Source organism: Crocuta crocuta, unplaced genomic scaffold (assembly GCF_008692635.1).
Source record: "Crocuta crocuta isolate KB4526 unplaced genomic scaffold, BGI_CrCroc_1.0 scaffold140, whole genome shotgun sequence".
NCBI classification, from domain to species: domain Eukaryota; kingdom Metazoa; phylum Chordata; class Mammalia; order Carnivora; family Hyaenidae; genus Crocuta; species Crocuta crocuta.
Window position 1 is genome coordinate 8,317,046 of NW_027527775.1, and position 12,544 is coordinate 8,329,589.

The 12,544-nt window shown below is 56.1% G+C and overlaps 1 protein-coding gene across 1 annotated transcript in view; it reads right to left on the reverse strand.

The window, feature by feature from the left end:
* DUSP4 (dual specificity phosphatase 4) overlaps positions 1-11,228 on the reverse strand; it is a 12,545-nt gene extending 1,317 nt beyond the window's left edge. The window contains exons 1-2 of the mRNA XM_077773256.1: positions 10,337-11,228; positions 1,599-1,744 (exon numbers count right to left, since the gene is read on the reverse strand). Of these exons, the coding sequence (XP_077629382.1) occupies positions 1,599-1,744; positions 10,337-10,766 (576 nt within the window). The 5' untranslated portion in view covers positions 10,767-11,228. The remainder of the gene's footprint in view (positions 1-1,598; positions 1,745-10,336) is intronic.
* Positions 11,229-12,544: the final 1,316 nt, after the last annotated feature.

Sequence of the window (12,544 nt, forward strand, 5' to 3'; positions counted from 1 at the left end):
GGGGCGGGGAGGGGGGAAGCTGTGGGAGGGGGGCTTTCCCAGGCCCAGGGGAGAACGCCTGGAGAGCCAGCCCTTCCAGGCTTCCCCCTGGCCTGCTGGGGCTCCCGGCGGAACGAAAGGCCTGGTGGGCGTCTCTAGCCTTCACACTTTGCTCTGCTGGGAGTGGAAAACCCAAGACAGGTAAAGGCCCACCTGCAGGTTCAAGCAGCCCTCCTCCTTGATAAATGAGGTGGCAGACGTAACGCGGGCCTTGCCACACCACTTAGGACACGGGTCTACACCCGACTCGTCGCCAGGCTGTTATGTGGTGCAGGGACTTATTTCACTTGGCACATTAGAAACAGAGGCTGTGTAGGGGCGCCTGGGTGGCTCAGTCGGTTGAGCATCCGACTTCGGCTCAGGTCACGATCTCACAGTTCGTGGGTTCGAGCCCCGCATCAGGCTCTGTGCGGACAGCTCAGAGCCTGGAGCCTGTTTCGGATTCTGTGCCTCCCTCTCTCTCTGATCCTCCCCTGCTCATGCTGTCTCTATCTCTCTCTCAAAAATAAATAAAAAAGAAAAAAAAAAAAGAAACAAAGGCTGTGTCGGCCTCACTGACAAGAGGCAGGATCTATCAGGTAATGTGGGCTTCAATTCATGACGTTGTCTAAGTCAGATCAACTCGAATGGTCTGGGATCTGGGAGCAGAGTTGCTGGACCCCATAAATCCACTCTCTGTCTGTCTAAGTGAAAAGCCTGGTAAGAAACAGAGCGGCTTGGGGCACCTGGGCGGCTCAGTCAGTTGAGCATCTGACTTCAGCTCAGATCGTGATCTCACGGCTCAGGAGTTCGAGCCCCGTTGGACTCTGTGCTGACAGCTCAGAGCCTGGAGTCAGCTTCGGATTCTATGTCTCCCTCTCTGTCTGACCCTCTCCTGCTCACACTCTGTCTCTCTCTCCTTCAAAAAATAAACATTACAGGGGCACCTGGGTAGCTCAGTCGGTTAAGCATCCAACTTCGGCTCAGGTCATGATCTCACGGTGCGTAGGTTCAAGCCCCACGTCGGGCTCTGTGCTGACAGCTAGCTCAGAGCCTGGAGCCTGTTTCAGATTCTGTGTCTCCCTCTCTCTCTGACCCTCCCCTGTTCATGCTGTCTCTCTCTCTCCCAGAAATAAATAAAAAACATTTTTAAAAAAATTTAAAAAATTAAAAAAAGAAAAGAAACAGAGCAGCTTAAGCGGATTTTCTTGGGGGAGGGTTGGCCGACCATTTACGTGCATTTGGCGTTCGCATTTGGCTTGGACACGGAGGGGGTGGCCTGGCTCTTTCTACACAGCAGCCCACACGCTCTGGCTGCAGCAATCCCGACGTGTCCACACATAACTTTAGAGGCCAAGTCAGAGAGTTAGATCTTTGTATTTTTCCAAATGAGGGTGAGAAGACGGAAGGAAGGAACAAATGGACCCTCCCTAACACTGAACCGCAGTACGCAGGGTTCACTCCATTCCCCCCACATTGAGGCACAGGATCCAAAGCCTCTGAAAAGCACAAATCTGAAAATAAGCCCCCTTGCCCCCCCTCATCGCCCCTTTCTCCCAGGCTCTGGGCCCCAGGTCTACCTGGTCGTGCAGAGGGGTTCCGCAGGAGCCACAGCCCACATCCAAGGACTCGGCAGTGCTGGGGGGCACAGCAGGTGGGATGGTGGCCAGGGCCTTCGTTTTGGAACAGAATTCTGGGTACTCGGAGGAAAACCTCTCATAGCCACCTTTAAAAGAGAAAGGCAATGGGGTTAAGAGAGTCACAAAGCCAGCAAAACACCAGGAAAGTACTTGAATCCAATCCCTGGACTGAGAACGGCTGGGAAGCTGGGGCCGGTCAGACCTACACTGGCCACCGGGTGGCGCTGTGGGCCCAGAGATCATGGCTATGGAGGCTTCACAGAGCCGCATTTGGCCAGGAAGGCATCTCGAAGGCTGGAAGGGAAGTTTTAGCAGCAGGACTTGGGTTTGGGAGGCATACCAAAGGAAAGGTGCATACCAAAGGATGACGTGCAGGGGGCTTTCCACAGAGCAAAGCATGGAAGACAGGCCACCATGTGTCTCCGGGAGCCCCGAGGCAGCCTGGTGCTGGGCCCTGGGACCTGCAAAGATGTCTGTGATCCCCTCCAGTCCAGCCTTTGGAGAGGTTCAACGATGTGGGAGAGAAGGGGAAAAATTTACCCTGGCACCAGCCTTTCTGGATCTCCGCAACAGAACAGATGCCAATCGCCCAGCCTCACGAACAGCTGTTCATCAGCAAGGGGCCAAAAGAAGAGGAAACGGGCTTAAATATAAATCCCTCTCGCCACATACAGGTTTGGGGCAAGGCAGGATTTCCTGACCTGAGAGTTGCTAAGCTCTGGAATGGTTATCTGTGGGATCGTCTTCCGGGGAAGGGAGGTCTTTTAAGTAAAAAGAGATAAAGGACCGACTTCTCTGGAATAGTGTCAGTGCCAAGCCGAAAAGCGAAAAGCGCCTGCTGGCTGGGGGAGGGCAGAGAGGCTGGCGAGCGGCAGAAGACACTAGGAGAGGAGAAGGGCTTGGTCCCTATCTGATTTACTCGTCAGTTCTGGGGCTTTGCTTTGCGAGTAACTTAGCCTCCACAGTCCATGTGTGGCCCTGCTTTGTATTTTTCTCTGGCAGTTTCTGTAGGACCCAGAACAGGTTATAAATTCGTTCAGGAGAGCCCACAGGCTATGGGACATCCACTGTAACGGACCCATTCAACCAACAGTCACGAATGCAGCTAGCATCAATTAAATGCTGACGTGTAAGCGGCACGGTGCCGAGCTCCTAGAGCCATTCGCAGTAACCTTCCGACACGCAGACATGTGACAGTTAGTCAATTCCTTGCCCAGACCCCACCCCTAGAAAATTCTGCTTTGCAGAGGAAGGGAATGCTGCTTTGCCACATCATAAGGCTCATGGAACAGAGTATACATTTTTTCCTCTCTGCCCCAGTCTTCGTTCCCCTCCACCCCATCCCTCGGGATATAAATGGGGAGCTCTCTGGTCACAGGCCCCGCTCCTTAACCTGCCTCCCCTGGAGGGGAGGGGCCAGTCCTGGCAGTTTCCGGCAGCCTTCAAGGTCATCTCAGCACAGGGGCACCTCTCCTTCCCATTAGCACCCCCTTTTCTTTACAAGGCTACCAACATTGCTGCCCCAAATGCAGTGAATGCTGGGGGAAGAGCCGGCAAATGTCTTTAGCTCCCGTTCCTGAGGTAGAACTCTGGGAAACTTCCTAAAATGTTCTCCTTTGAAAGGTGGAAAGAGAAATGGCTCTATCAACAAACCACGGTTGAATCTACAGGCCATTCGTTGTTACTCTGTGTATTTCTATAGGATTTAAAGATAATTTTAAGTAAAATGATTCCTGTCTATTACGTAATTTGAGCTATTCAAATAGGCTTTTTTTCAAAGGTCCATGGAAGGCCCAGTGGGGGCACTTCCAAAGCTCGACCGGCAGCCTAGCAGTGCCCCCCCCCCGAAAGCAAGTGCTGGAGTCCCAGGGGTGCCAGTGCCAGGCTGCAAGGTCACAGGGGAGGAGCACCCCCCCCTCCAAGGGCAGCGGAAGTAGGAGGGGCCTCAGAGTGGTGGACACAATGCCCTTCCCGTTGCTGACAAGGTACAGGACAGGGCGCCACACTGAACAGGCCTGGGTTGAATCCCCACCTGGTAAAATCATCAAGCTGTGCAGCCTGAGGCTGTCATCGAACCTCTCTGAGCCTCTCCCTCACTTGTAAAACATGATGAAACATCTGCGCCCAGCATTCTCTGAGGACAGGTTGGAACGGCCAGTGCTCTGCGCCTGGCCCGGTGGGGGTGGGGGGGGGTCATCTCCTTGAAGACTTCCTTTTCTGGCACCTACAGGGGGACTATGGCATTACTGGCAATTTCCCAGACTCTGGACAGCCTTCTCCTCCTGGGCTTTGCTTTTTTTTTTTTTCCCCCCAATCAGTCTGGGGAACTGGTAGTTAGACAGCAGAAGGGCAGGCACTGCACGGTCTGAGCTCCAGGACCTTTCCCCATCGGGGACTCCCGTTGCCCCCAGGTCGATCCTGAGTCCGCCCCACAGCGGGCACAGCGCCCGCAGCCCAAGGCTCCAGAGGGCAGCCAACTGCGAAGGACAGAGATGACCCGGGGGCCCAGACCCGGCTTGAGGGGGCCCACTTGTCATCTGCACCACCCCCAAGCCTCTCATAACTGGGCAGAGAGGGCGGGAGAAGGCAGCATTAGGATGGAGCAGAAACCTGATTACGGAGGTCCGTTCCCTCTGGCAGATCTTTAAACAGGTAGAAAGGAACCAAGTGAAAAAGCAGATTTGCCCGAGGGACTGGAGTGTCCCAGGCAGCGGCAGCCCTGGAAGGGATTCTCCCTCCTGAGCTGTTGCTAGCTCTTGGGGGGTCTGTGGCTGACCCTTGCAAGCAGTTGCACCCAAGGAACGCCTTCCTGCAGGCGGATGAGCTGCACTGGGCTGGGACCTCGGCTGAGCAGAGCAAGGACAGCCCCAGAGCACGCAGGCGGGGAGGCAGCGACAGAAGGCTGCAAGTTAGGAACCACCCACGTCCACACCCCACGAGGCCAGCGTGTCCTCTCCGGGTATCTGCTCTACGTTAGTAAAAGGGATAGAGGAAAAGCTCGCTATGTGCCAGGCTCTTCCCAAAGCAGTCCTTGAGGGGGGACTGGCCCCAGTTTTACAGATGAGGAAACAGGCGCAGGGCAACCCCAGGTTAAGGGCAGTGCCAGCGTTCAGGCCACGCGGCCTCGAAGCCACCTACTACTCTGGCCGTCAGGAGCCCACCCTGCTGTGTGCCCGTCTCTGCCTGCCAGGCGGTCCTTCTCCTCGGGGAGGCACAGACTGCTGGGTCATCCCGTTGAAGACACAGAATTTTCATGTAGAAACAGAAAGGATCCGAACAGGACACTCCTGACATGTCACCGAACTCCACGTCTTTCCAGTGCTTTTTTCAAACTACAGGTTGTCCTAAGAGTCATGACTAGCACTTTTTTATTTAAGAACAAGACAGAAACTCCTAGAACGCACTGCATTTAAAGAAGGTAGAAGTTCATGGACCTCTGGTTTCAGACGTGTCCCTACAAGGTCACGGTGTAAGGATTTCAGACCGTTATCTTCTTTGACACCTAATACGCCTTGACCCTAAAGGTCACAAACTCATCTGCAAAGTCACACCGACAGCAGGTGTCTAAGATCTGCATTTCTAGCTTCTGGATGCAACTTCATCATGACATGTACACCAATGACTTTCTGCCTCTTCTGTGTAGTTTCGATAGGATGTAATTCCATAACAGATCTTCTACTTTTGACCTGTTTTTCCCCGTGTCCCTAATAATAGACTTTCTGGTCTTAAAGCTCTCATTTTCTCGTCTTCATTTTGAAACCTGAGCGTCTAGAGGGAAGAAAAGGAATATAATCCCTCCCCACCAACTTCCTTAAGGGGTAACCACATCCATAGCTGAACTCGGCACTCTTTTTCTCACACAAAGCAAGACAACTGTCACAGCTTACTAAAACGATGACCCACTGGGCCACCCGTCCGTGCAGGGCTGAGACAGTATGCGTGAAAGTGCTCTAGAAAGGACAGGCTGATGCAGTGCTGATCACATCACCACAGCAGGGTGATGGGGAAGCCAGTCATATGGTGGGGACAATGGTCACGGATCCGGATATGGCTGTCGCTCTTCCAGTTACCCTCTCTCAACACTCAGAACGTCACCCATTCACAGACAGAGGCTTGCTCTCCTGGGACTTCATTATCAATACAAGGCCAAGCTGCCCAGCAAGGAAGTGTGGGGTCACCTGGCTTTGAGAACTCCCCTTCGTGGGGGCGTTAACTTAGTAAGCACCCACATAAATGCTGAGCAGTGCTGAAGACTCACCTAAGTGAGCTTCCCACTCAGGGACCCCATGCACAAACCCGTGCGTCCTGGGCTGGCTCAGCTGGCTGACAGTGCCGCCCGGGGGCTGAAGCCTGTTCAGGGTCCCTCCCAGTCCTTCTGGGCTCTCTGCTACATTCAGCAAGCTGGCCTGTGCCGCCTTCCGCTGGGGAGTGAACTTTTCTTCCTGTCAAACTTCCTTTGTTAGGCGGCAACTGCCTCCCAGTAAGGAAACTGGCTATCTGGCTTCAGATGTTCTGATTTTTTAAAGGAATTTCTTGGCTCCTTAAGAAAGCAACCTTCCCTCAGTTCCAAACCCTCAGGACAAGCCCAAGGCACCTGTGAGAGGCTTCCTAGTGATCGGGTTTTCACTTTCAATTGATACCTACACCCTGTCTTTGTTACTTCTGTTGACTGGAAATGTCCAGTTCGAAGGCTACGAAAGAGCGAGTTTGCTTCGTTCCCGGTCATTCTTTAACGAATGACAACAGAGGCGAGAGATTCTCTCTAAGGCCTGCCATTTTGTGTAATTCTAATGCTCTCAAGCCTTGGCTGTTACGGGCACGGTGTCATATTTGTAAGAAGAAAAGCCAGTCCGTTTCTCTTTGGGTCGAAGACGTGTGCAACCTCATACCCCCAGGGTTTGCTGTTTGATGCCTCTGACCTCCTGAGGGACTAGGATGGGCTGGGAAAATGGAGACAGAGACAAGAGAGAAGGCGGTCACCAGAGTCACTAGGGCTGCTGGCTGAGCACCGCCCCCTCCCCCATCCTTGGCCTCGGTGGCTGTTTTCTACAGAAAGTATGTCACACACTGCGTAGGGTCAGGCCTCGGGCCTACAGTGTATGTGAGCCCCCAACCTGGAGGGAGAAGCTGGAATATTCAATGGATCGCTCCACTTTCTGAAGAGCGCGCCAGGACAACTTTTAAATCGGAACTTAAATAAAAAAGGGACAAAATTCATGAGCTGAGATGAATGTGAGACAGGAAGAAAGTAAAATAGTGTCTTTATACCTCAGGTCTTCTGTGTAAGACTGGCTGACTTGAGAAATACGGGAGGCAAAGAATGACTTCTATTAGGGTAGGAAAACGCCCCTTTCGGCTTTCCCTCATGACCAGGGTTTAAAACCCTCATCTGAGGATTTATGAAGGAAAAAAAAAAGGGATTTCAAAAGAGATGTGTACTGTAATGAAATCTGAAAAGCTGAAATTTCTAAATTTTCCCTAAAAAATGCCTTACAGGATTTTAAAGAAAATGAGCTTAAAGGATGNTCAGGTTATCGCTCTTAGCAAAGCTTGGAGAACATGTACGAAATATAAAACCCAGGCAGCATTGTATTGATATTAAGTAACATTTACTCTCAACTATGAATTCTTGCATGTGCTTTTGGTTAACTACCTGCAGTTAACTCATTTCTACCAATGCCTTCCATGTGGCAAAAACAGAAAACTCAGATTATTAAACACAATTAGTTGGCAGAATTAGATAGCCTTTGACTGGGAAGGATAATATATAACTTCTGAAACTATTCCGCTGTTTTTCTATCCCTGTAGGTTGGCAGAGGACAACAGTCGGGTCTGGCCACTTTCCTCTCACATTCCCCACCACGTGTGCAATGAGATATACAGAAAGTCCCACTAGATGGAAATTACAACGAACAACACGGATGGAAACCAAATTATTCAACTCTTAATCAATTTAGGCCTTTACTAAAGATAATCTAGGGGGCTTTTCTTCCCTGGTTTCCCATTAGTTCTCTGCCCCCAGAGTGCCCTTCCATGAACCCACATTTTCTCCCTTTTTTTACTGGCTTCTCCACTAGGACTTAGGAGGCCCGTCTGTGATCTCCCAGGGGTGTGGGGAGCAGACACTTCCGGTTCTTTCGGTCCTCAACTCACTGGAGATGCCTTTTCATTAGGGGGTCAAGGGAAGGAAGAGGGGTGGTGTTAATTAATATTTCCCCTGCTTAGCACACATATGAAAGGAAGCCAGGTTAAACAGAGTAAGACCCTGTGACCTTGACAACTTCAACCATGACTACAGAACAAGCCCCTCACCACCACCACCACCACTGAATTTTACACGGCTGCTTCCAAAAGCAGGCTCCTGTCGCTTAGAAGTCGCAGCTGTTCAGCTAAGTGTCTTGGCTACTCCCCCGGCCCGTTCCTTAAGACGCATTAGTTCAACCTGCTGCCCAGGCCTAGACGCTAAAGGACGTCGACTTTGAGAAGCCGAGGGTGGGCCTCCCCATCACCCCAGGTCAGACAACAGGAAGCTATGCAGGGCCCAGTAGGAAGGAGCCGTGAGAACGCTCCTTTTTCTCGGTCCAAGGACCTCGCCAACGACCAGGGAACTGTCATGTTACCCAGAGGCTTCTGTCCCACTCAGTCCTTAGCATTAGCCTCGCGCCCAACAGCTTAACGGCAGGACAGGACGGCTCTCAGAACGGATCTGGCTCTGGGCTCTCCCCACGGGACCAGGGAGGTGCCCACACCAGCGGGAGGAGGAAACCTTAAAAACATGCCTCCTAGTCCCGAGCTTAGGCGTCCTCGCGCCCAGAAGCCCAGGGGCCAAGGCCCCCGAGCTGCTGCTCTAGAGCGATCCCCTACGGGTTTCCTCCAGGAAGAGAAACAAAACAAAACGCAGCCAGCCTCCACGTGGGTCTGCGCTACTTCGATAAAGGCCCCGGCTTCCGAGCCGGCGAAGACAACGCGCAGGTTCGAGCTCTCCATCAGGAGGGATCCAGAGCAGCGCGGCACGGAGGGCAGCCCGTGCCCCTCGAAGGGGCGACCTCTCCCGGGAGAAATTTCTCCCATTGTCGCCATGGACGCCGGCACCAGGCAGGGGAGGGCAGGCGCGCTCGGCAGCCCCAGACCCCCACACGGGCGCGGGAGGAAGCGGGACGTGCGTCTGCCGGGGGCTCCGGGCACAGCTCGGCCCCCGGGTCCCAGGCGCCCGGCTCGCCTGTCCTTCCGGTGCTACCCCTTCCCGGCACTTTCTCTTAAAGCGCTTTGGGGAGAAGAAAGGAAGATTAGGCTGGATCGGAGGTGCAAAAGGCAGCTCTCACAGAGAAAGAAAAATCAGCAAAATCGCCTTAGTAGTTCAACCAAAGGTCAACAGCAGCATTTCCCCAGCAGCTGACAGGTCAAATGGCCAGGAAACAACTGCCGAGAACAAAGCCCCCCGCTGTTCGGCAGGGGCGAACCCGGCTCGGCGGCACTGAGCAGTTTTGTTGTGCTTTTTGGAAAGGGCGGCGGGGAGAGGTTTCCGCCCCTCCTCCCGCCACCACCTCCCTTCCTCTGGGGTGAGCAGGTCCGGAGGAGAAAGAAAGGAGGGAGGAGGCGAAGGTCGCCAGCAGGGAAAGGAGCGGCTCTTTGAAGGCCAGGGTCTGAAACGCCTCTGGGGTTCGGAGGCGAGGACCGGACGCGGGCGAAAGAATGCGCGGAATGCGGCTGTGGGAGGAAGGGGCGCAGCGCGGCAGGGGCGCCCCTACGCACACCCCGTCCTGTCCGCTCTTCCGCGCGAGCAACGTCAGGGACCGGGACTCGACAGGGCCCGGCAGGTGCGGCCGTGGCACCGTCCCTCCGGTTACTTAGCATGAGGTCCTTTGGGTCCTTTCGGACTTCCAGATTTGACCAGAACTCCTGTCCCCGAAGAGTTTTGCCAGGGTTCACTTAAGTCAAGCACGCGCTAACAGACAGCGGAGAATCCTGGCTGAACAAAAGGTCGTACTTCTCTGTGGCCTGAATTTAAGAGACACGGTCCCATCTCGCGTTCCCCAAATACTCAGTCCCCCACCCCCCACCCCCGCTCCCGCTCCCGGAGCAGGGGTCGGCCCGAGGCGGGAGAAGTTGGCCACCTTCCAGACGGAGCTCGGAGTCGGGCAGCAGATAGCCGCACACCATGTCCGCAACCCGATCTTCCTTTCTGCGTTTACCGAGCCGATCCCACCTCGGCGCTCTCCCTTCTTCGCCGTCTTCCCCACCTCTTGGGTTCAAGGGGTCGGACTCCGTGCAGGGCCCGAGCAGGCCAAACCAACAGGCCTGACCTGCGCCACCCCGCACAGCGGCACTGGGAGCAGCTCCCTGGACTAGATACGGGTGGGCAACGCAGTTGAGCCGCTACGCCCAAGAGATCTGACGGTTAGTGAGTGTAAACAAATGCGGTCTCCAGGAAGAGTACCGACTTGCAGGTGACAGAGGAAACGCACCCTCACCGTCTCTGAGGACTTCAGGCGCTCGCACTTGCACCCAAACGCGCAGAAACCTTGCAAACCCATGCACACCAGCACGCACAAAGGAGAGCGCGGAAAGCCTCGCAGCCACGAGTCCCTGCGGGCACTTCTTCCCCTGCCCACTAAGGCGCAGGCCGCCAAACCCCGCGACACCTACCCTCCAGCCCGCGCCCCGGTGCCCGAGTTTACCTTTGAGCAGGCAGATGTCGGTGCGCTCAGCGTTGCGGCGCAGCGCCTGCACTACCAGCGACACGGTGCTGTCTTCGCGGAGACACTCGGCGCGCGGACTGCGCTCATCGTAGACGATGACCGCCGAGTAGAGGCCGGAGCGCAGGCGGGCGCGCACCTCCTCCTCCGCGGGCAGGATCTGCTCCAGGCTCACGGAGCCCTTGGCCCGCCGCCGCACGATGGTGTTGCAGCGCACGTTGACCGAGCCTCGGATGTAGCCCGCGCTGTGCGCCAGGAACGGTCTGCAGTCCAGCAGCAGGCACTTGCCGCCGCTCAGCAGCCCCAAGGCGCCGTGGCTGCCGCTGCCGCCCGCACCGCCGCTCTCTTCCCGGTTCATGAGCCTTTTGAGCACGCTGCAGTCCATCTCCCGCAGCTCCTCCACCGTCACCATGGTCGCCGGGAGCCGCGGCTGCTGGGCTCGCGAGGAGGCGGCGAAGGACACCCGGGCCAGCTGGGCTGCAGGAAACTGCAAGCGGGGGCTAAGGAAAGCGCGTGCAGAAGTGGCCGCAAACTTGGCCCCCACGGGCGAACCTCTTCTCCCCGGTCCCCTTCCTCCCGCAGTCTCGCCGTTACATAGCAGTCCGAGCGGCCTCCGGCACCGGGCGGCACCGCGCGCGGTGCTGCAGGGGGTGGTGGAGGGGAGTGTGTTCACTGGAGGGGAGAGGACCACGGGCTCCCTTCGGTTGCTGCCTCTATTGTATTTTGTCCGTTGTGCCGCTGCCGCCGTAGCCGCCCCCGGCGCTGCCGTTCGGGCCGCCGCTCCCCACCGGCAGCCGGAGCTCCTCTCACTGCCCCAGCCAGAGTTTCCTCTTTAGCTCGTAGATGTATTAATGCTCCTCTGCTCTCCCCCGGGAGGGGGCANTCCCTCCTCTTCCCCCTCCCCTGCGCGTGAATGGAGAGCGGGCCGCTCGCGCCCAGTCATGGGAACGCGACGTCACAAAGAGCAGAGTAAACAGGGCGCTCGGCGCTCGCCTTCAGGCCCATTCATAAAACCAAGACCTAGAGGAAGAGGGAGGCGGCCTCCGACCGGCAGGCGAGCGGCCGCGCCGGGACTTTGTGAATGGAGCGCGGCAGCGCCTGTGGCAGCCCGCCCGCCGGCCGGCCGGCCCCGGCCTCTCCGGCGCGCTTCCCGCCCGGACCCTACGGGCCGCGCAGCCCTTCCGCTCCGCCCTGGCGATGCGGCGTTCGGCGTACGCGAAACGGCCCGCCGGGAAGCCGGCCTAACGCAGGCGGGGGCCCCCGGTTTGGAGGTTTCATTCCTTTTTGCCCGCGTGCTTCCCCCTTAGCAGCCTCGGAGGTCTCCTCCCGCAAAGCGAAGTGGAGAGGGCAACGCTGCCCCGCGGGCCTGGCCGGGGACCCCCTCGCCCCGGGCGTACAGAGTGCGTTCCGCCCGGCGGGTCGTTTTATCAAAGCGACCCCTCAGACGTTAGCTTCTGCGTTCGCGTGATCGATTTTCATCTCAAGCCATTAAATCAGCTTTATGGCTTCCCGAGGAACGTGGGCAAGCCCTAACTTACAAGATGAAAGAGAAAAGCCCTCCTGCCCCGCAGCCCAGTACTAGTGAGGTGTTGGGTTTGTTGCTTTACGACCCAGAGGGAGGCATTAATTGCCGGAATGTTGTTCCTATGGAGGAAGGCAGGGGTGCCACTCCCGTCCACGCTTCCTAAAGATGTTGATTGAATCCCGGTGCGGGCAAAGCCCGACGTTTGGGGCTTTTGGAAAAGTCCTCGCCTCATCTTGCATGCATGTGAATTGTCTTCTCAGGAAATGACAGTTACGGTCTACGTTTGGTGCGAAGCTAGACCCGGAGAAATGGACGCGTAAAGGATTTCCTAAGTTTTGAGGATGATTCGGGTTTCCATGCATCCCCTCTTTCCAGGTCATGTAGCATTTTTCCCGCCCCCAGTTTTACTTAGGCATTTAATTTCCCAGAGGCCGCTTTTGGCACGGGGCTGGTGCGCGCCGCCGTGGGGACACGGCACAAGCCAAAAATTACTCGCCCGACATCTTGCCAAATCTTGTTAGTGAGAATTAACCACTCGCTCGCGGCCCCGGTGGAGGCGGGGTCGGGCCTTCCATTCTCGGTCTCCCCTGGAAGTACGACCCAGGCAGCGACGGCCGCAGCGGGGCCCCTTCCCGCCCCAAACTCGGCCTTCCGCTCCGCCTTTG